This window comes from Anomaloglossus baeobatrachus, chromosome 3 (genome assembly GCF_048569485.1).
Source record: "Anomaloglossus baeobatrachus isolate aAnoBae1 chromosome 3, aAnoBae1.hap1, whole genome shotgun sequence".
Taxonomy (NCBI): domain Eukaryota; kingdom Metazoa; phylum Chordata; class Amphibia; order Anura; family Aromobatidae; genus Anomaloglossus; species Anomaloglossus baeobatrachus.
The window spans coordinates 465,069,281-465,092,431 of NC_134355.1; the positions used below are offsets into that span (position 1 = coordinate 465,069,281).

Here is a 23,151-nt window from a genome sequence, read left to right on the forward strand (position 1 = left end):
TGTGTGTGTTTTTTATTTCAAATAAAGGATTTTTTCGGGTGTGTGTGCTTATTTACTGTAACTTACAGATTAATCATGGAAGGTGTCTCATAGACGCCTGACATGATTAATCTAGGACTTATTGGCAGCTATGGGCTGCCAATAACTCCTTATTACCCCGATTTGCCAACGGCACCAGGGCAAATCGGGAAGAGCCGGGTACAGCCCCAGAACTGTCGCATATAATGTATGCGGCAATTCTGGGCGGCTGCTGACTGATATTGTTAGGGTGGGGGCTCCCCATAACGTGGAGCTCCCCATCCTGAGAATACCAGCCTTCAGCCGTATGGCTTTATCTGGCTGGCTTTTAAATTGGGGGGAACCGCACGCCGTTGTTTTTTAATTATTTATTTATTTTACTGCACAGTATAGACACGCCCACCGGCTGCTGTGATTGGGTGCAGTGTGACACCTGTCACTCAGCGTGGGGGCGTGTCTCACTGTAACCAATCATAGGCGCCGGTGGGCGGGGAAAGCAGGGAATACGAGATTGTTTAATGAGCGGCCGGCTTTTTCAAAATAGTAAAAGCCGCCGCAGCAGTGTGAATGCCGTGCAGCGCTGCGCCGGAGATCGGGGAACGGTAAGTATGAGAGAGGGGGGGAAACTGACCGACAGACTGTGAGAGAGGGACAGACAGACAGAGAGACCGACAGAGAGACAGAGAGACTGACCGACGGACTCAGGGAGATTGACCGACATACACAGAAATAGAAAGAATAGCCGACATCACTAGAAATAAAAACACCAAACGGACACGGACTATAGGTATATGCATACGTGTTTACTAACGTGTGTGCACATACCCATAGACTTTCATTGTGTCCACGTGTGCGTGCTCCGTGCAGATAACGGACATGCATCCGTGCCAAACGCAAACACATACGGATCACGGACACGCACACACGGACATAATGAAATAACGGACGTGTGACCACAATCATAGATTAACATTGGTGCACGTTTGGCCGTGTCTCCGGTATATACGGAAACGGACCAAGCACGCACGTGTATCACGGACGTGTGAAGGGGGCCTAAGGAAGAGCTGTTCAGGGCATGCATGTTTCGGGAAGAACAGGTGGAGAGGTGGAGGAAGATCCAGAACTGTGATCTGAGTGAGTACCCTGTATGGAAAGAGAGATAGTGGGATGGGCAGACCGTAAGAAGCCACATTCTTGGCACCGACTCCCCTGCCCATTAGCGGCTGGAGGCATGGTATATGGTCTGATGAGACCAAGGTTGAACGTTTTGTCCATACTTAAAAATAAAATGTTTGATGCAAAGTCAACACTGCGCATCACCAAAGAACACCATACCCACAGTGAAGCATTGCGGGGGCAACATTAAGCTTTGGTGTTTTTTTTTGGCAGCTGCGACTGTAAATTTTTTAAGGTAGAGGCATTCTGAGCAGTAGGTTAATTTTGCAACGACCCTAAGCATGCCTCCAAATCAACAAAATTACTTTACCAGATCAAAGTTCTGGAGTTACAAAGCCAGAACCCAGACTGGAGTCCAAAAAGACTGAATGCTGTTAGATTCAGAGTGTACTTCAACAAGGTATTAGAATAAGGGTGTACATATTTATGCAACCACTTTATTGTAGTTATTATTTTCCCTTTTGAAATAGTGTTTGTCAATGGATTTGCACAGATTCTGGGTGATAAAGTGGAAAACGTTCTGACATGATTTTTTCATGACAAACCGCTGCCGTGTGTGTAGCCCTGTCCTCTCCACGGTGGTCAGTGCTTCTCGGCATACATGGTTACAATCAAGCAACCAGGAGACTGAGCTTTACCAACAGGTGACAAGAAGCTGCAAAAAAAAAAAAAATCCTCCCCAAAACTGTACAGGGCGCAGGGGATGCACCACAGCCGGCTCCTGGAGACTAGCGGGCCCCATAGGAAAGCACAGTTAATAGTTGGGCCCCTCAGTGTGTGACCTGTTGTACACAGGACGCCATTGTGCGGGGTCACAGCCTCCCCACACACAAGCCCAGCTCTGGAGACACAGCAGCCTCAGCACAGCACAGGCTCCCTCCGGCCAGGCGGCCACACACAACTGTCCCTCCCTGTGCCGTACGTCACCGCCAGGCCGCAAAGAAGGCGGAGCTTCACAAACTAATTCTGCAGGGGCCGGAGAAAGAAACCCCGTGCATCTCAGAGACCTATAACCTACTCACTCTTTGCTGCAATATCTTTCCGCCATACGAAAAGAGTGCTGTGAGAAAAAAGTTCAATTTGCAGTAAAGAAATAATTTCTACAAGACGAAACATATAGGGGAAGAGTTTTACATAGCAACTATCGTGAATTTACCAGTATTAAGTGTAGGAAGAGCTAAAAGTGGGCTGGACACTTTCTACCATAGTCACGGTATCCTTGCGCCGTTCAGAAATGTAGATCCGGATGTATAAATGGCGGGCGCCCCCCTCAGATAGTCCTTTTCTGGTGCGTTCTGAAGCGTGTGCGGATCATGTCTAGCGGCTCTGCGGATTATTCCAGGTGATTTCCATGGCGACGGCTCTCGTACGCTTCCGGCCTTCGTTGCTACAGACTGGTGTTTCCGCAGGGAGCGCTGTGTGCTGGTCCTGACGGGCAGTGCAGGCCTGCAGTGGGGTTGTGCAGCACGCAGTATTATTGAGGCCTACGGAGTTATGCGGGACATGGCGGCGTATAGGACACGTCACTAGTCAGACTACAGAGGGGGCCGGAGCAGGCGGCGGGGGCATGAGGGGTGGGAGAGCATGGCGCTCGGTACACTGCGGCACTGGCCGGGATGATGGGGGCGGGAGTCCATGCCTGTGGGACATGTGAGATGATGGTAACCATCTTTCGGGACTGACCTGAAATGGAGAGAACATAACTTACTGATCACTTGTGCCTGGCCGGACTGCTGCTCCCTGTGCCACATGTCCCCCATGCTTTATACTGCAGCAGAGTGTCAGGTGGGCATACACTGAACTAGGAACATGACAATGCGTCTCATAACTTACTGATCACTTGTGAATAGCCGGACTGCTGCTCCATGTGCTACACATCCACCATGCTTTATACTGTAGCGTGTCATGTGGGCATACACTGAACTAGGAACATCACAATGAGGAGTCTCATAACTCACTTGTGACTAGCTGGACTGCTGTTCTGTGCCACACATCCACCATGCTCTATACTGCAGCAGAGGTGTCAGGTGGTGCATACGTTGAACTGGGAACATGACATTAAGGGGTCTCATAACTTCCTTCTCACTTGTGCCTGGCCGCACTGCTGCTCCATGTGCCACACATCCACCATGCTTTATACTGCAGCGTGTCAGGTGGTGCATACACTGAACTAGGAATAGGACACTAATGGGGTCTCATAACTTCCTGATCACTTGTGAATAGCTGGACTGCTGCTCTGTGCCACATGTCTGCCCATGCTTAATACTGCAGCGTGTCTTTGCAGATATTGAGCTAGGAACATGACAGTAAGGGGTCTCCTAACTTGCTGATCAGCTTTTGCATAGCTGGACTGCTGCTCTGTGCCACCATGTTTTAGGCTGTGTCCACGGGAGAATGTAGCTGCGGATTTTTTCTGCATCAAAATCCGTAGCTTTCCTGCAAAATCCGCACCTTTTCAAAGGCGCGGAATTGCCGTGGATTTTGGTGCGGATTTTTTTTTTTTTTTCTCAATTTTAAAGCCAAAATCCGGATGAAAATCCGCAACAATTGACATGTTGCAGATTTTTCCGGATCAAAATCCGCAGCGTGGGCACAGCATTTCCAAAATGCCATAGAAATGGCTGGGAAGTGCCTGAGCTGAAGATTTCCAAAATCCACGCATTTTCCGCAGCGTGGGCACATAGCCTTATATTGCAGTGTGCAAGTTGAACTAGGGATATGACAATAAGGGGTCTCATCAGACATGGCTATCACAACACTATGTAGTAAGGGGTCCTGCCACCCTTTTGCCTATGATTACATGGTAGGCATAAGGGTTGAGTCCTCCAGAGCTGCTCTGTTCTGGCTCAGGGCTTTCTCCAGATTCCCCACTGTTTTGGAGCAGATAGTTGCTCTATTCTTGCTGTGTGAGGACTGTTAGTGATGGTGCTGCCTCCAGATATTCTGGCGGATGTCCTGAGATGTCTGACAAGACTTGCAATGTTGTAGCCACTAATATAAAAGGTTTATTCTGGTCTCAAAGATCTTCTCTCAATATGTAGTAGGAATTTTCTCCAATTACAAATGTAGTAGAGTTCTCCTGACTCTCACCTCATGTGCAGGACCTTAGGTATCCATGGTTACAACCAGTGTGTTGCTAGTGGTCATAACCATGGATACCTAAGGCCCTGCATGTGAGGTAAGTGACATTTGTAATCAGAACTATACTACACTTCTAATTGGAGGTAATTGCTAATATTATACTTTCTACATATTGGGATAGGATCTTGGGAGATGTGAATACCCCTTTATCAGGTCTATTTTTAAATGGTGTGAGTAATGACCTGATATAACTGCCGATTGGTAAATTGATCTCATTGTGTGTGTGTGTGTGTGTGTGTGTGTGTGTGTGTGTGTGTGTGTGTGTGTGTGTGTGTGTGTGTGTGTGTTTCCTCCCAAAAATTTGGGAGGAAAATGGGTGCGTCGTAAAATCCGAATATAGCTTTACCTGGGGGTCCTGTCTGTGTGGCGTGCAGGCGGCCGGGTGCCGCCCTCACACAGCCACAGGTACCCGGCTGCCTCTCGCACGCATGTACAGGTACCCGGCCGCTTGCACGCAGGGTGGGTGGGCTGGCTGCCACTGTGTGTGTGTGAGGCGGGCGGCTCTACAGCAGGTTACCCAGTTTGTCCGCGGTCTCAGTTTTATATGATGGCGCTGAGAGCGGGTGCGTGCGCAGATAGAGCTCCATCCGCGCATATGCCGCTCCAGGCGCCATCATTTGAACCGGGACCGTGGACTCAAAGACACTCGCACCGGCCTGCTGCACGACTCACCTGCTGCGGCGCCTGCCACCACAACCTCTGCCTCCTGTGACCCCGCTTCACCACCACTGCTGCCCCCCTCTGGTAAGAACACCGGAGTATAAAACGGACCCCATTTTTCTTTTGTCTAAATTTGGGGTGCGTCTTATAAAGCGAAAAATATGGTATTTAGTTTTTTTTTTTTATTTACAATGTTCACTACATGGTAAAACTGACATGGGATTATGATTCACCAGGTCAGTACTAGTATGCAGATACCAAAAATGTATAGTTTTCCTTTTAACAAAGTGGTGACAAATTGCAAAATTTAAAAATTGCGCTTTTGTCGCCATTTTCTGAGACTCATAGTGTTCTCATTTATTGGGATCTTGGGTTCAGTGACTTTTTTTTTTTCTTTCCTGTTTTGAGCTGACGTTTTTAATTATACCACGTTTGTCTAGATGTGAAATTTTGATCGCCTGTTATTGCATTTTAATTGCAATGTTTTGGTGACCAAAAAAAACCCATAACCCTAACTGTTTCATATATTTATTTTTCCTTGCTATGCCTTTTACAGATCAGATTAATTTATATTTTGATCTGCCATTTCTGAATGCTGCTTTTCTTTATTTTGATGTTTGGTTTTTTAACCTGACCCCTAGGGGATTTTGACTGTACTGTCAGATCTCTTCTGCTGATCAGAGCGATGCTTCAGCATTTCTCTATACAGCAAAAGTGCTGATCTCCTGGCAGTGCAGGCGATCTGCTGGCATTCACAGGAATTGAGTGATGAGTGACGGGTCATCATCTGACCCCATACTGTCATGGCAACTCATTGCGCCCTGTGATCGCGTCACAGGGCCGTCAATAACAGCAAGGAACAGCGTAATCCCCTACCAGAGCACGTAATCCCCTACCAGAGCACGTTAAATAGTGCTTTCAGGGTTTGACAACATGATTTAAGGGGGTTAACGGGTGCAGATGGATCCACCTGTGCCTATGAGCTGCACATATCTGATCAGATCAGCAGACATGTGCAGGCAATAATGAGAGCCTGCATTAACCCCTTCAGCCCTGGGGCACTTTGCGTTTTTGATTTTTGCTCCCCTTCAGAGAGCCGTAACTTTATTTATATTTTTTTTTAATTTTTCCGTCAATCTTGCCATATGAGGGCTTGTTTTTTGCGGGACAAGTTGTAATTTTAAATGAAACCATAAGTTTTACCATATGGTGTACTGGAAAACAGCAAAAAAATTCCAAATGCGGAAAAATTGCAAAAAGTGTGGTGGCACAATAGTTTTTGGGATATTTTATTCACGGTGTTCACTATATGGTAAAACTGATGTCATTGTGATGCCTCAGGTCGGTGCGAGTTTGTAGACACCAAACAGGAATAGGTTTACTTGTATCTAAGGGATTTAAAAAAAATTCACAAGTTTGTCCAATAAAAGTGGCGCATGTTTTGCGCCATTTTCCAAAACACGTAGCGTTCTTATTTTTGGGATCTATGGCTCAGTGACAGCTTATTTTTTGCGTCTCGAGCTGATGTTTCTAATGGTACCACTTTTGCGGCGACCAAAAAACGTAATTTGGCGTTTGTAATTTTTTTTTGCCACTACATCATTTACCAATCAGATTAATTGATTTTATATTTTGATCGGGCATTTCTGAACGTGGCGATACCAAATGTGTATATTTTATTTTATTTTTTTAATTCTTTAATTTTCAATGGGGGGGAAAGGGGGGTGATTTGAACTTTAAGGTTTTTTTGTTTTTATTTTACTAGTCCCCCCTAGGGGGCTATTGCGATCAGCTCTTATCTATCTGCTGATCACAGCTATATAGCTGTAAACAGCAGATAGTCACTTTGTTTCCCTCTGCTCCGTGCCGAGGGAAAACGAAAGTGAAACATCATAGCTGCAGGCGTCATCACATGACCCTGTGCTACGATGGCAACCACCGATAGTCACGTGATCACGCACGTGACTTCCGGTGGGGGCGGCGGTAAGTAAAAAAACATGGCCGCGCGCGTATAGCTTTCTACCAGACTTTAACAGCAAGATTTAAGGGGTTAATGGCCGCGGGTGGAAGCGATTCCACCCGCGGCTAGCAGGCACACGTCAGCTGTTGAAAACAGCTGATGTGTGCCGACCGCCTCCTGCCTGCGGCAGGGGGCAGGGCTTAACGGGACATGCTCCATGACGGATATATCCGTCCATGGTTGTGAAGGGGTTAAAGGGAATCTGTCATCAGGTTTTTGCCACCTAATCGGAGAGCAGCAGAACATGGGGCAGAGATCCTAATTGAGCGTGCTTCACTTACTGGGCTGCTTAGTGTAGCTTTGATAAGGCACTGCTGATTACACAGTGATTTTATAATTTGACAACTACTTGGGTGCTGCCAGGTCGAGCATATTCAGGAGCTCTGTATAACTTCTAGATCTGCAGCAGAGAAAACATTGATTTTATCAAAACAGCAAACAGCTCAGTAAGTGACACATGGCTGGAATTAGGGGCTCTCTACATTATACTGCTGTTAAATAAGGTGGCAAAACCCCAGTGACAGAATCCCTTTAAAGGAATAGACACGGCCAAGTGTGTGTGTGTGTGATATGTATTGTATATCACACACATATATAATATATTAGTCCTTGGGTGTGAAGGGGTTAATGCTGTAGTGTAGTCTGCAGTAGCCCTTGCCTCTGCAATGGTAGTGTCTCATGGCAAGTTAGTTCTTCTTGACTCATGACACTTGTACAGATCATGCACTTATCTGCTTGTCTGTCTTTTGTTTCCTTAGAGACCATGGTGGCCCTGAAGGAATGGACCCCGATGGTGTCATTGAGGTTGGTATACGATGCATGTTCTCTTATGAATGTTACTTAATGTTGAAGGATAATTACATATTTTCTTCTTGCAGAGTAACTGGAATGAAATTGTTGACAACTTTGATGACATGAACCTGAAAGAATCTCTTCTCAGAGGAATCTATGCTTATGGTTTTGAAAAACCTTCTGCCATTCAGCAAAGAGCAATTATCCCCTGCATAAAAGGTTTGTATGACTGTCTTTAAAAGGTTGTAACTATTTATGGAAAACTAGGTTTTCCAGTTCCCTGTATGAGCGACAAGTGAAATGATGGTAACATCTTTCGGGACTGACCTGAAATGGAGAGAACTTTCTTTCTGATCACTTGTTAATTGTCTTGGGTTACACAACCAGGTAATATTTGGGAACATTAAATGTCTCCCTACTCTTTTTAGGGTATGATGTGATTGCTCAAGCTCAGTCAGGTACTGGCAAGACAGCCACATTTGCCATTTCCATCCTGCAGCAGCTGGAGATTGAGCTCAAGGAGACCCAAGCACTAGTATTGGCTCCCACAAGAGAACTGGCTCAACAGGTATTGACAGGGTAGCTTGTGACTGTGTGCTGCACAAGTTTCAGATTCCACAACTGTGAGTGCAGATGGCTTCACTGGCCTCATTGTCATAAATGCTTTGCCACTTGTAATCCAATCACTTGAGTTTAATTAGCACGCTGTGACAAGTATACTAGTTGAATGTCTAATTCTACAAAAAACTTGCTATGCAGTTGTGTAGTATGGAAACTGCAGTGTGCAAAATGTTAAGATGGACTTTTCATCTCATGGTGCTTTGCATGTCACTTATGAAATACTTATTCTAGTGTTACACTTAACGTAAAGAGGCTTAAGGTAGATGTACACTAGAGATTGCTATTGGCCAAATGACGTTAGCCAATGCCTTTCACAATGCTGTTACAACCCCCCCTTACACATGCTTCTGTTTATGGGAAGAGTGGATAATGCTGCTGGCAGACACTGTGGCAGCTGATACCTTGGGAGAATAAGTCAATGTGTTTAAACTCCAATCTGATCCTTCTGACATCAAGTATCACAAAGTGCTACGTTTTTCCAGGCTGACTTGAAACCTTCACAATTTGATCTGTGTGTGACAGAGGTCTGAACTTGTTGCGGATCTCCTGATTCGCTCTAAAGGGCCTCATGCATGCAAATGAGGCATGGTTCAGGTCTGGTGACCAGTGGCTGGGCCAGTCATGGTCTGCTTATGGCTGTATGAAACGGACCTAACCTGGATATGCTCTGTACAGCTACTGCAAACTGTTTTCTACTATGTAGCATAGCCATACCACTAGTGGAAATGAACAATTATGGGAGGTTGTGTGCCTCCTGCACTGCTATGGATTAAATTGGTATGAAATCTAATTTGCCCATGGATTGCATAAGCAGTGTAAAGATTGGCTGTATGTGACTATATAATGCATATAGTAACAGTGACAATATAGGGCTTTATATAACCAGCTGTGGTTTAATGACGTTGGCCCACCCAGCACATTGATTTAAATACCTCATATATCTCCAGTATCTGATACTTCAAAGCTTTGGCACTTTGTATAATAGAAGCAGAAATCTGATGTGACGAGCTTTTATTTAGCTGCAACTGGATTTGCACAGTACATTAGATGCAATAGTGGTACATGGTTTTTCTCCCTACAGGTTGTAATACAAAAATATGGATTTTGAATACTTGTGTACAGGCTGTAACAGTCTGTATCATTAAGTGGTGGTTTGAGCTGTTCGTTTTTTAAAAAAGTCTATACCGAATGGCTTTTATAGGGTCCCATCCACTAGAATGTAAACTTTCATATGAAGTGCATGGGTAGCAGGACATCGTTCATGAAGCATTGATCACTTTCCATATTAGATCCTTAAATTGCATGTTTTATTTGGAGAAATGCTCGTTAACATGTTGGAAACTATTGCCTAGTATGCACCAAATCCTCACTTAAGAGGTTGTGACTAGGATTGTGCAGGCAAATGATCTACCAGGACCAGTTATCTGCTGCTGCCCACTAACATGTTAGACTGGTACACTGCTGCAATCCATACCCGTGGAGAACACTCTTAATGCAGTAGGACTATCTTGGTCTACACTAGGGAAATGTGTTTGATGGTATTTAAGTATCTGCATGTTTTGGGGTCTAATGATGGTGGTTTCAGACAGTGGGCTATAGGGGGGTGATCTTTCTTGAGCTGTAGGTCTGCACACCATGAGTAATGAGACTGAAGTCTTAGTGTTGTCATTCTCCCTGTGTTAACACTACATTGCGTATTGTATGGAAACGTCCAGTAGTATAGAGATTAATTAGCAACCACTCCGAAGTGACAAACTATGCCTTCTCATAAGATTATTAATTTCGTTCTTAGATTCAAAAGGTCATTCTAGCCCTGGGTGACTATATGGGGGCAACATGCCATGCTTGCATTGGAGGCACAAATGTTCGCAATGAAATGCAGAAACTGCAGGCAGAAGCGCCTCATATTGTTGTGGGAACTCCTGGACGTGTGTTTGACATGTTGAATAGGCGTTATTTATGTAAGTCTTTATACTTAAGCATTATAACAGCATAAATGCCAAGTAATGTTTTCTAACTCAAAGTAACAATTGACAATTCTACTTCCAGCCCCAAAATGGATAAAAATGTTTGTTTTGGATGAAGCTGATGAAATGTTAAGCCGTGGTTTCAAGGATCAAATATACGAGATCTTTCAAAAATTGAGCACAAATATTCAGGTAAGCAGTGACCACGGTCTCATAATCCTAGACAGAAGTAACATTAACTATTCAGAGCCTGCAAAATACCACTGGTCTTGGGGTAAAATATTGCTGTTTCCTCTAGGTTGTCCTGCTTTCTGCCACCATGCCAACTGATGTGTTGGAAGTGACCAAAAAGTTCATGAGGGATCCAATTCGCATCCTTGTGAAAAAGGAGGAATTGACCTTGGAGGGTATTAAGCAGTTCTACATTAATGTTGAACGAGAGGTAAGATTACCGACCCAACTTTATTACTTTACTATTTAGAATCCTAAACTGGGTCTTAATTTTTTGTTTATTAATCTTAGGAGTGGAAGCTGGATACCCTCTGTGATCTGTATGAGACTCTGACTATTACACAAGCAGTTATATTTTTGAATACCAGGAGAAAGGTTGACTGGCTTACTGAAAAAATGCATGCCAGAGATTTTACAGTATCTGCTTTGGTAAGTAGCTACAATACTAACTAGCAGGTTAAGTTACAGCATGGCCGTGTGGTGCTCTGTTGTCGTTCCCCCTGCTGACAGTAACATGTTTCCTACTATCCCTGACTGATCATGGTGGCAGGCAGGGACGCTTGGTCTCATACAGCTATCACAATGTGGCATTGGTTTATTATAAACCCAACTTCTTCTTTCCTCCTTGACAGCATGGTGACATGGACCAGAAGGAGCGAGATGTCATTATGAGGGAGTTCAGATCTGGATCTAGTCGTGTATTGATAACTACTGATTTGCTGGTAAGTTGGTGGCTCTTGTACCCAAAGTGCAGCAGTAGTTGTCAGTTGTAGTTAACACTATGATGTAGATCAGACTGCATGTGTAACTTCTATAGCTGACTAATTTAATGGAAAATAAAGTGGTGTGATCCATGTTATTTCTTATAGGCACGTGGAATAGATGTGCAGCAAGTTTCCTTAGTTATCAACTATGACCTGCCTACCAATCGTGAAAACTACATTCACAGGTTTGTATCAGTCTGGCTGTGCTATAGATGCACTATATATGCTTGTCATGCAGCAGCTGTCAAATACAGCAAGGTCTGAGCCAAAGCATTAAATCCTTTCTGTGGGCTTTACCCTGAAGGAAGCAGTCATTGTGCAGGATAAGTTACAGTATAGCTGTTAAGTGCTGTTCTGTCGTTCCCCCTGCAGATAATAAATTGTTTCCTACTATCCCTGTTTGTTCTGACCTTCTTGGCAGATGGGGACGCTTGGTCTCAAACAATCTTTATTTTTAAGAAAGACATTTCCCTAAATACCTAGGCAAAATTTTTATGAAACTTTTATGTTTAAATAGTTGAGGAGCAGACTACAGTTGCTCCAGGACACTGCTGAGAATGGCCTGAGGAAGAGGTGTGCTTTCTCCAACAGAGAAATTGCACATCTGGCTGATCTGAGGGCGGCCAGTGGAGCATGGACTAATGCTTGTAAAGGTAATGCACTTCATCATTTCCAACTGTGGCAAATATACAACACAATATTGAATTTTCATTATTCTTGGTATTAATGCCTTGGCCTTTGCTGTTAACATGTACTGAACAACTGATATGCCTAACTTTAATTGAGCCAAACGGCTAGTACAGGTATGGTGGCTTCTGATGCTGGAGCAGCAGTAGGTAAGCAATGGTGACAGCCTTTGGGCCATTGAAATGTAAATTACAGCAATTTATATATTTTTATTTTATTTATTTTTTGCGGTAAAGCTATTGGTCTATAAAAGCACTTCTGGTTAGAAGCCTCATTCTTTCCCTCCAGCTATAGTGGAAAATGTAGCTTAAGGCTATGTGCGCACTAGGTTTTTTTACCCACAGATTTGCTGTGGAAATTTCTTGAGAAATGTCTGCAATCTTTGTGCAGACATTTCCCAGCAAATCCTATGAGAAAAAAAATAGCTGTGCGCACGCTGCGGATTTTTCTCAAGAAAATTTCCTTGAATATTTTCTTGAGAAAATGAGCATGTCAATTCTTTTCCGCAGGTACCTGCGGATTTCTGCAGTACAGCCTGCAAAATCCGCAGGGAACAACCTGCGGGAAAATCGCGGCAAATCCGCATGCGGATTTACCGCGGATTTGGTGCAGATTTTTTCCGGAGGTCTGGAAATCTTCCACTCCCAGAAGTTTCTCAAGAAATTTTCTTGACAAACTTCACATTTCTAGTGCGCACAAAGCCTAAAACACAATGTGTGTTTACCTGCCATTCAGTAACTTTAACTCTTTACTGATCGGAAGTAAAAGGTAACTCACAAGCTCTGAATGCTGGAGTGAGACTTGTGTGAGGCTAGAGCCGCATCACCCAGCACGGCCTGCTACTCTCCAGACAGGAGCGTGCAGCTGTACGTACTTCTGTTCTATGCAGTAACATACGTTTGTCTGGCGAGGGGCAGGCCGTGCCTGGTGATGCGGCTCGATTCTTGAGTAAGTCATACGCAAATGACTCCAGCCAAAGCATTATTCTAGCTGACTAGCATTGACTTGTGACATCCAGATTGCCCAATAAATGCTGGAATACCCCCTTAAGAGGATGACGCTGACTGATAAGTATGTGACTAAATGCAGGGAACTTAAAATTGTGCCACCACTACAGTGAAAAAAAAAATGGAGTGGTGCTTTAACATGGCAATGATACAAATGGTCATCCATATAATGGAAGTGTCTCCACAGCTGGACACAACTTTACTTACAGCTGCAATTGGATTGATAGGTTATGCCTTAGGAACAGTGAAAATGTTCTGTAAGTTAATTGTAGGATTTGACTAGCAAGGCAATAAATTTCTAGCAAATGAAGGTCTCAGACTACCATAATGTGGCCCTATTTTAGCTTCTATAGTACTGGCTTGAGTGAAGGTCTGACTGAATTTCACCATACGGTGTGAGGATTAAGAGGAACCTTTTATGTGCTGAAATGCTACTAAACTGCATAACAGGTGAAATTGCATTCTAATCTAAAACCATGCTAAAGCTGCCTGCCTGGAGGAAATAACACTTAGGCTATGTGCCCACGGGAGTTTGTACCTGCAGATATATCCGCAGGTTTCCCGCAGATGCTCACTGGAATCCGCAGCTATTTTTAGCTGCGGTAATACAGCGAAATCGCTGCGGTAAACCTGCGGACATTGCTGCGGAAGTCCCGGCCCTATCTCCATAGTGGAGGGCTGGGATTTCCGCGAGGAATTCTGCAGAAAGAATTGACATGCAATTACGTGTGGCTGCGGGACATCCGCAGCATGGACACAGCACTCCCCATGTACCATAGGATAACATGGGGAGTGTCGGTACATGCTGAAACCTGCAGATTTATCTAGAAAATCCTCAGGTTTAATCTCCCGTGGGCACATAGCCTTATTCCTGGCAGCTACCAACTTTTAGATCAGGCGCAACTTCAATCACCACTTGTTACATAGTGGCAGCTGTAACTACACCCTGGCATTGACTGAGTTTACACTGGCAGAATAAAGAGCTAAGGCATGGTTACAGCCACTGCTCACGATGTAGTGACAAACCCAGAGGTTGCTGGGAGGAAAAGTTAATTTTGGGGGAAGGGCCCATCCATCGGACTTGTAGTTGCTGCTTGTCAATTTTTCATGCCTAGACAGCAATAAGTGCAAAACAGGTTTTGCTGGGGTTTTTGTGTGTGTATGTGTGTATGTGTGTATGTGTGTATGTGTGTATGTGTGTATGTGTGTATGTGTGTATGTGTGTATGTGTGTATGTGTGTATGTGTGTATGTGTGTATGTGTGTATGTGTGTATGTGTGTATGTGTGTATGTGTGTATGTGTGTATGTGTGTATGTGTGTATGTGTGTATGTGTGTATGTGTGTATGTGTGTATGTGTGTATGTGTGTATGTGTGTATGTGTGTATGTGTGTATGTGTGTATGTGTGTATGTGTGTATGTGTGTATGTGTGTATGTGTGTATGTGTGTATGTGTGTATGTGTGTATGTGTGTATGTGTGTATGTGTGTATGTGTGTATGTGTGTATGTGTGTATGTGTGTATGTGTGTATGTGTGTATGTGTGTATGTGTGTATGTGTGTATGTGTGTATGTGTGTGTATGTGTGTGTATGTGTGTGTGTGTGTGTGTGTGTGTGTGTGTGTGTGTGTGTGTGTGTGTGTGTGTGTGTGTGTATGTGTGTGTATGTGTGTGTATGTGTGTGTATGTGTGTGTATGTGTGTGTATGTGTGTATATATATATATATATATAATATTTTATTTATATTCACTTGTGCTAGACAAATCACATTTCAGCTGCACTAAAAATAAAAAAAATTGCCACAAAACTTAAGTGCATACTTTTTGTGTGAATGGCCTTAATGATCATTGCATGCAATCATTACAGCACACATTTCCTGGCAGTTAACTTTGAAGCAGGGCTGTGGAGTCGGTAAGCCAAACCTTCGACTCCGACTCCTCAAATTCTCTTGCACCGGCTCCGACTCCGACTCCTACATATATTGCTTATAGTTAGGTGAAAAATTTATTGTAGTACATGAATATGTGTATGTGAACATCAGACATTTAATAATTTTTATGATACAATAATCAAGATATTTGGATAGAACATAAAATATATTTATTGGAATACAACTTTAGAACACAAAAAACTGTAATAAATTGTAAATATGTAATACACTATGTAATATACAGTAGATTACATATATATCTTGTGTGTGTATATACACTGTATATATATATATATATAATATATATATATATGTATATATATATATAATTTATATATATTACATATTTACAATTTATTAGTTTTTTTGTGTTCTAAAGTTGTATTCCAATAAATTTTATGTTCTATCCAAATATCTTGATTATTGTATCATAAAAACAATTAAATGTCTGATGTTCACATTGTACTACAATAAATTTTTCACTTAAATATAAGCATTATACTAAATGTTATTTAGTAAAATATTCAGCACATTCTGCATTGCACTCCTGTCCCCAATTTATTATATATTTTAGGAGTCGGAGTCGGTGCATTTTATACAGACTCCAACTCCACCAAAATGAGCTCCGACTCCACAGCCCTGCTTTGAAGGTTCCCAATAAATAAAATGGACACAAATCTGCAGGACTGATTACATAATCGGCAGTCTGGTAACAGGCAACCATCGATAACCTGCGATTTGGTTGTTGGGGGGGGGGTGTAGAGTATGGTGACACCAACCTTTGTCACTGTTAGGCCACCCTATTGATGGCACTGGTTGGATTTTATAGTGGCTGTAACTTAACATTTTTTTCCTAGGAGGATTTGAGCAAATACAAAGGGTATCAATTCTTTGTCTATTTTTAATCTTGTTTTTATTTTTTTTCTTACAGGATTGGCCGTGGCGGACGTTTTGGTAGAAAAGGTGTAGCTATAAACTTTGTTACAGAGGAGGATAAAAGAATTCTTCGTGATATTGAGACTTTCTACAATACTACAGTGGAGGAGATGCCGATGAATGTGGCTGACCTTATTTGATCCCTGGGATGAGATTTGTTTTGAATGCCGTACTCGCTGTTGCTGAATTGGCGAATCACGACGCGCATTGTGCTTTTCTTTGGAAAATTATATTGAATCTTGTCTCTATGCTCATGACGGATCAAAAATACAGATTTTTTTGATAAGTAAAGCGACATCGGTCGCCTTCTCTGGAAAGAAAGCTGTTGGCTTTATTCTATTTCCAGAGTTTAGACTGTTGGGGCGGGTTCTAAAGCAATGAGGTCTTTATATTTTTGTGTTCCACATTTATTTAGCAGTTTTAGAGAAGTGGTTGTAGTTGATGTTCTTTATCATTTAATAAATTACTTATGGACTAAAAAATATAAGTGCTGTATCAAATCAGCCAATTATGTTAAATTAGCATATATGACTTTATTGTACATTACAGATTTAGAGTTTACTAAATTAAAATGCCTATAATTTTGTTTTTAAATGTATATTTATTCAATAAAGTGCATTTGTGCTAGACCCTGAACCCCAACAATAGATTGTGTTTAGCTTAATTGTAAAGTTGCCACATTGCACATGAATATAAATGTTTAATAAATAGTATATTTACTCTGTTAAATCCTGCAGTTAGTGCACCTTCTTAAATGCAGATTATATATGGGGGCAAAATGGAAAATTGGTGTGGTGGGTAAATAACCTTTAGTAGCTTTGTGTTTTTATAGTGACTTTATTCAGAAGATGTGCTTCTGTGGAAGATAAAAAAAAAAAACAGGCTTTGGTGGTAAAGAGTTAAAAAGCAATCAACTGCTAATGGTTTGCTGCTTTTCCGCAGTATTGAGACCTGCTATGCTTAGCCTTTACATACCCAACCTTCTATTCACTTGAGATTTAATTTAATATTCTAGAAGCAAAGTGACCCTGGTACTTTTCTGTTCTCATGGCTAATTTCAAGGTAAAAACAAATACTGGATTTGCTGTAAAGTAAACATGATGCCCCAATCAATTATAATTATGGCACTGATAAATGTGTTCTGCATCTAACTTTCCAAATAAAATAAATGCTCTATGTACCCTTCTCTGGTAATTTTTTTTTTTTTTTTTTTTCCCCCAAATTCAATTTACCCCTTTGCTGATACGCCATGTTTAGGGGCCTTAGGCCAGTTTCACACATCCAGCTTTTTGCCGGATTCGGCGCACGCCAGTACAGTGATACAGTACAATGGCAGCACCGCATCTTCTGGGTCACATGACAGTGTGACCGGCGCTTGTCACGCTGCCATTGTACTGTATTGGCGTGCGCCAAATCTGGCAAAAACGTCAAAGCTGGATGTGTGAAACTAGCCCTATTTCTCTGCATGACTTAACTACAGTGAGAAATGAGTGCATTGGCCCAGATTAGCCCCTTTGTGATTAAGTGGTTGAGAGGATCCATCTTTAGGACAATCTGCTCCTCTGAATCCGAAGTGCAGATAGTTGACCTGTTAGGCCCCACTTATAGCTGGATCTAAGAGGCTGTCTGTGTAGAACGGACAGGTTTCATGCACTGCAGTGTACGAGTCAGTAATCAATTAAGTTGTGGGACAAGTCACAAAAAAATGCAGCTTTAGTGTTAAAAAAAAAAAAACTATACTTAACCACCATCTAAAATAACCCAAACTACTATGCACATTTTACTCTGCAATGAACGCTAAATTTTAATGCACAACAAATATATGGGGGCAGAAAGGTTAAAGGTGCCCACGATCTGGACTCCCTGCGTCCTGGACGTAGCGGGCCTGACCTGCGGGGCCGTGCGTCTCCTCCGCAGCGGCTCCTACCCACAATCTGGGTTCAATGCTCTGCGGTCTCTCGCTACGGAGAATGCATGCGAACAAACAATTGACATGCTGCGGTCTGGAAAAATGAAGCCCGCAGGTCAATGTTTGCTGCGGAAAAAACAAGCCGGGGGTATGGGATTTCTAAAAAAAAATCCTGTCCACTATGCTTGTACTGTAAAACGCAGCATTTTGGACGCAGCTGAACCATGCTGCGTCCAACACACAGCAGACACTGATCGTGGGCACACAGCCTCAGGGTATGTGTGCACGTCTGCGTTCTGGCGTGACAAATATTCTGCAGCGTTTTGTCATTGCATCTGCGTTTCAAAATGCAGCCGAAAAGCGTAGTTTTGGATGTATTTTGAGTGCAGAATGGATACAGAATTCATGCACTCTGGATGCTTGCGCTGCCATAGTGGGAAAAGCATCCAAAACGCACAAGTGACGTTGCTTTTTAGAACGCAGCGATTCGGCCACAAATTTCAGCATGCAAATTGCGTTCTAAAACGTAACGTGCACATGGAATTTGCAAAAGTTACATACTTTGCTGGGGACGCAGAATGCATGCGTTTATGCTTCAGTGCTAGATGCAGCGTAAATGCCTGCAATGCACACACAGCCTAAGTGTTCATAGCATAGGTAGACCTCTCTTTTTGGAGCAGGATTGGATATTGGTGCATTCTACCCTCTCACAGGGGGACAAGGAACCTGCACCAAAAGCTGGAGAAAATGATAGGTTGTAAACGTGCCATTTGCAATAAGGAGGTTCCATCTTCGCATAAACAATTTGTCAGTGGTGTACAGAAGGGACTGAAAGAACAGCCTTCAGTAAGGGAGAAACTAGAGGGGATGATGTGTCAAGCAATCCAGTCTTCCTTAGCAGAAATCTAGACTGGGCCTGGGGTTACTGGGGGCCCACCGGCCCCAGCTTAATCCTTCAGCTGGATGTGTCTGAGGGCGCTCATCAGGCTGCAATAGATCGCAGCAAATAGTCAGGTCCCCGCACCGTGATGTGCCAGCTGCCAATTAAGGCTATGAATATTCACTGCTCCCCACAGTACTCTGGCAGCGCTGTAAGTGGGCACGCAGCACATGACTGATATGCACTGCACTGCTTACACACTAGTCAGTTGCAAAATGTCATCTGAGGACAGTGGGGAAAGTTGAGTGTAGTAACTTTTTTTTTTGTTTGTCCTGTGTGGGGGAATCATATGTACCAGGATGCAGGCAAGCTGGGGCCATTATTGAAACATCTATACCAGAATTAGGATATATACTAGGATGCAGCCATGATGGGATCATAAAACTAGATGGAGACGTATATTCCAGGATTTAGCCATGAGGTCATATACCAGGAGATATATTTACCAGGAAGTGGTCCAGGATGAGGGACATTAGTACAGGAGGGGGTCAGTATTATATAATGAGAGGGACAACTCGTAAGGTTTTATAGGATTTTAAATGCTACAGCAGCCCATACAAGTGATCAACATTGGGGGGGGAGGGGAAGGGAGAAGTGGTAAATTATGTTGCGAAGACCAAACTTTTAAATTCATATTTCTTTGTCGCTCCATTGGGAGACCCAGACAATTGGGGTGTATAGGCTATGCCTCCGGAGGCCGCACAAAGTATTACACTTAAAAGTGTTAAGCCCCTCCCCTTCTGCCTATACACCCCCCCGTGCTCCCACGGGCTCCTCAGTTTTTTGCTTTGTGCGAAGGAGGTCAGACATGCACGCACAGCTCCAGAGAGTGGTCAGCAGCAGCTGCTGACCATGTCGGATGGAAGAAAAGTGGGCCCATATAGAGCCCCCAGCATGCTGCCTTCTCACCCCACTCTTGTCGGCGGTGTTGTAAGGTTGAGGTATCCATTGCGGGTACGGAGGCTGGAGCCCACATGCTGTTTTCCTTCCCCATCCCCCTCAGGGCTCTGGTGGAAGTGGGATCCTATCGGTCTCCAGGCACTGAGACCGTGCTTCATCCACAACTCCTGTGGAGCCTGCTGGATAGGAGCCGGGTATCGTTCAGGGACATGGCCCTGCTACTTGGAGGTACTCTGTATCCCGGTGGGGACCGCGCACAGCAACACTCCAGCTTTGCTGGGTGTGCTAGTGCACCGGGGACCGCGGCGCTGACCGGGTTAATATGTGCCATTACACACTCAGCGTTGCTGAGTGTGTTTATGTATAGGGACTGCCGCACTGACCGCCGCTGCCATGGAAACACTGCGGCGCGGCTGGGACTTGTAGTGCGCCGGGGACTTCCACGCCGGCCGCGCTTTTACGGCGGCCGCGTTTATTACTAGAGTCCCCGGCTTTTTGCGGCCTAGTTTCCTTTCCTCCCACCCCCAGCCCTGACAGGCAGGGGAAGGGCGGGACGCTGCACCGAACGAGCAGCACTGAGGGCTGGAGCATGCTTTGCATACTCCACCCCCCTCACTGTGCACAGTGCGGGCACCAGTTCCCGCACTTTCTGGGTCACGCCCACGGCTCCCTCCTCTCCTCAGGACGCCGGCAGCCATTCCTGTCAGCTCCTCGGACGCTGCAGAGGGGGACAAAGTCTGGGAGACCCAGGTAGGGACTCTGGTGGCCTCACAACCGCTTTTAAGCGGGTGGTAAGCAGCACCTGTGGTGCTAGCCCCATTGTGCAGTAGTGTAACATTATATGTTTATTTTACACTGTATGGTGCACAGTTGATTTCTGGCTATATACCCTATTGTGTTGCTCAGGGAAGATAATAGCATGGCGCCCACGAAAGGCAGGGGTGCCAAAACACAGGCTTATTATGTTGCCTGCACCGCATGTACGACCCCGCTACCGGCAGGTTCCACTGACCCTCATTGTGTGCACTGTTCGGCCCCTGTGGCACTTACTCAGCCAGAGCCTCTGCTAGGGGGGGCCCAGGGGGAGCCACCTGCTAACACTGTTCAGGTGACTGGGACGGAGTTTGCAAAACTCTCAGACTATGGCTAAGATACTAGAAGCCTTGCAGTCCAGGCCAGTATCTCAGCACAGGGACTCTGTTGAATCTTTGTTCCCTGGCCCACCTCAGCTGGACCAACAATGTCCTCCCGGGGTATCTCATGGATCCCAGGCTGAGGGTTCTGACAGACCCCAGCCCCAGACCGACTAAGCGAGCTCGCTTAGATTTTCCCTCGACATCATCATGTTGTGCAGGGTCTCAGAGGGGGGAATCTCTGGTTGATGATGCGGAGACAGCTGATCAGGATTCTGATCCTGAGGCCGCTCTCAATCTTGATACTCCGGACGGGGACGCCATAGTGAACGACCTTATTGCGTCCATCAATCGTATGTTGGATATTTCTCCCTCAGCTCCTCCGGTGGAGGAGTCAGCTTCTCAGCAGGAGAAATTCCGTTTCAGGTTTCCCAAGCGTACACCGAGTATGTTTCTGGACCACTCTGATTTCAGAGAGGCAGTCCAGAATCACCATGCTTGTCCAGATAAGCGTTTTTCTAAGCGCCTTAAGGATACACGTTATCCCTTTCCCCCTGACGTGGTCAAAAGTTGGGCTCAGTGTCCCAAAGTGGATCCTCCAATCTCCAGACTGGCAGCTAGATCCGTACTTGCAGTGGAAGATGGGGCTTCACTCAAAGATGCCACTGACAGGCAGATGGAGCTCTGGTTGAAATCCATCTATGAAGCTATCGGCGCTTCTTTTGCCCCAGCATTCGCAGCCGTATGGGCGCTACAAGCTATCTCAGCAGGTCAAGCGCAAATTGACGCAGCCACACGCACGTCCGCGCCACAGGTGGCGTCCATAACCACTCAGACGTCGGCATTTGCGTCTTACGCTATTAATGCTGTCCTGGACTCTGCGAGCCGTACGGCGGTTGCAGCCGCCAATTCGGTGGTACTCCGCAGGGCCTTGTGGCTACGGGAATGGAAGGCAGATTGTTTCCAAAAAGCGCTTAACCAGTTTGCCAATTTCTGGCGACCGATTGTTTGGCGAGCGTTTGGATGAAATCATCAAACAATCCAAGGGAAAGGATACATCCTTACCCCAGCCCAAACCGAACATACCCCAACAGAGGAAGGGGCAGTCGAGGTTTCGGTCCTTTCGGGGCGCGGGCAGGTCCCAAGTCTCCTCGTCCAAAAGGCCTCAGAAAGATCAAAGGAACTCTGATGCATGGCGGTCTAAGTCACGTCCTAAAAAGACCACCGGAGGTGCCGCTACCAAAGCGACTTCCTCATGACTTTCGGCCTCCTCACTCCGCAACCTCGGTCGGTGGCAGGCTCTCCCGCTTTTGCGACACCTGGCTGCCACGGGTAAAAGACGGTTGGGTGAGAGACATTCTGTCTCACGGTTACAAGATAGAGTTCACCTCTCGTCCCCCGACTCGATTCTTCAGGTCATCCCCGCCTCCCGAGCGAGCCGAGGCTCTACTGCAGGCGCTGGGCACTCTGAAGGCAGAAGGAGTGGTGGTCCCTGTTCCTCTTCAGCAACAGGGCCACGGTTTTTACTCCAACTTGTTTGTGGTCCCAAAGAAGGACGGGTCTTTCCGACCTGTCCTGGACCTGAAACTTCTCAACAAACACGTAAAGACCAGGCGGTTCCGGATGGAATCCCTCCGCTCCGTCATCGCCTCAATGTCCCAGGGAGATTTCCTTGCATCGATCGATATCAAAGATGCTTATCTCCACGTACCGATTGCTCCAGAGCACCAGCGCTTCTTGCGCTTCGCCATAGAAAACGAACACCTGCAGTTCGTGGCACTGCCGTTCGGCCTGGCAACGGCCCCACGGGTTTTCACCAAGGTTATGGCTACTGTAGTAGCGGTCCTCCACTCTCAGGGTCACTCGGTGATCCCGTACTTGGACGATCTGTTGATCAAGGCACCCTCTCTAGAGGCATGCCAACACAGCCTCGACGCTACCCTGGAGACTCTTCAGAGTTTCGGGTGGATCATCAATTTTCCAAAGTCAAATCTGACACCGGCCCAATCGCTGACATACCTTGGCATGGAGTTTCATACCCTCTCAGCGATAGTGAAGCTTCCGCTGATCAAGCAGCGGTCACTACAGACAGGGGTACAATCTCTCCTTCAAGGTCAGTCACACACCTTGAGGCGCCTCATGCACTTCCTGGGGAAGATGGTGGCAGCAATGGAGGCAGTTCCTTTCGCGCAGTTTCACCTGCGTCCTCTTCAATGGGACATCCTACGCAAATGGGACAGGAAGCCGACGTCCCTCGACAGGAACGTCTCCCTCTCTCAGGCGACCAAAGCCTCCCTTCGGTGGTGGCTTCTTCCCACTT

General features: G+C 45.1%; 1 protein-coding gene and 4 non-coding genes across 5 annotated transcripts; all 5 read left to right on the plus strand.

Moving 5' to 3' along the window:
- Positions 1–2,432: 2,432 nt before the first annotated feature.
- Positions 2,433–17,129, plus strand: EIF4A2 (eukaryotic translation initiation factor 4A2). The gene is made up of 11 exons (XM_075340555.1): positions 2,433–2,536; positions 7,774–7,819; positions 7,894–8,026; positions 8,236–8,375; positions 10,221–10,389; positions 10,478–10,587; positions 10,694–10,837; positions 10,918–11,055; positions 11,259–11,348; positions 11,496–11,575; positions 15,945–17,129. Exons 1-11 carry the CDS (start codon positions 2,508–2,510, stop codon positions 16,087–16,089), a joined length of 1,224 nt encoding a protein of 407 aa, XP_075196670.1. The 5' UTR covers positions 2,433–2,507; the 3' UTR covers positions 16,090–17,129.
- LOC142297985 (small nucleolar RNA SNORD2) lies at positions 2,843–2,911 on the plus strand. The gene has a single exon (XR_012752204.1). It is a non-coding gene; the product is annotated as a small nucleolar RNA SNORD2 (small nucleolar RNA).
- Positions 8,101–8,167, plus strand: LOC142297986 (small nucleolar RNA SNORD2). The gene has a single exon (XR_012752205.1). It is a non-coding gene; the product is annotated as a small nucleolar RNA SNORD2 (small nucleolar RNA).
- On the plus strand, positions 11,077–11,200 carry LOC142297964 (small nucleolar RNA SNORA63). The gene has a single exon (XR_012752183.1). It is a non-coding gene; the product is annotated as a small nucleolar RNA SNORA63 (small nucleolar RNA).
- Positions 11,707–11,835, plus strand: LOC142297963 (small nucleolar RNA SNORA63). The gene has a single exon (XR_012752182.1). It is a non-coding gene; the product is annotated as a small nucleolar RNA SNORA63 (small nucleolar RNA).
- Positions 17,130–23,151: the final 6,022 nt, after the last annotated feature.

What these genes read in the sequence shown, in the direction of transcription:
- EIF4A2 (XM_075340555.1), top strand. Translation starts at nt 2,508, where the DNA reads ATGTCTAGCGGCTCTGCGGATTATTCCAG. An exon ending in CAAGAGAACTGGCTCAACAG is followed by an intron (nt 8,376 to 10,220) that starts GTATTGACAGGG and finishes TTTCGTTCTTAG; the next exon opens with ATTCAAAAGGTCATTCTAGC. An exon ending in ACATTAATGTTGAACGAGAG is followed by an intron (nt 10,838 to 10,917) that starts GTAAGATTACCG and finishes TATTAATCTTAG; the next exon opens with GAGTGGAAGCTGGATACCCT.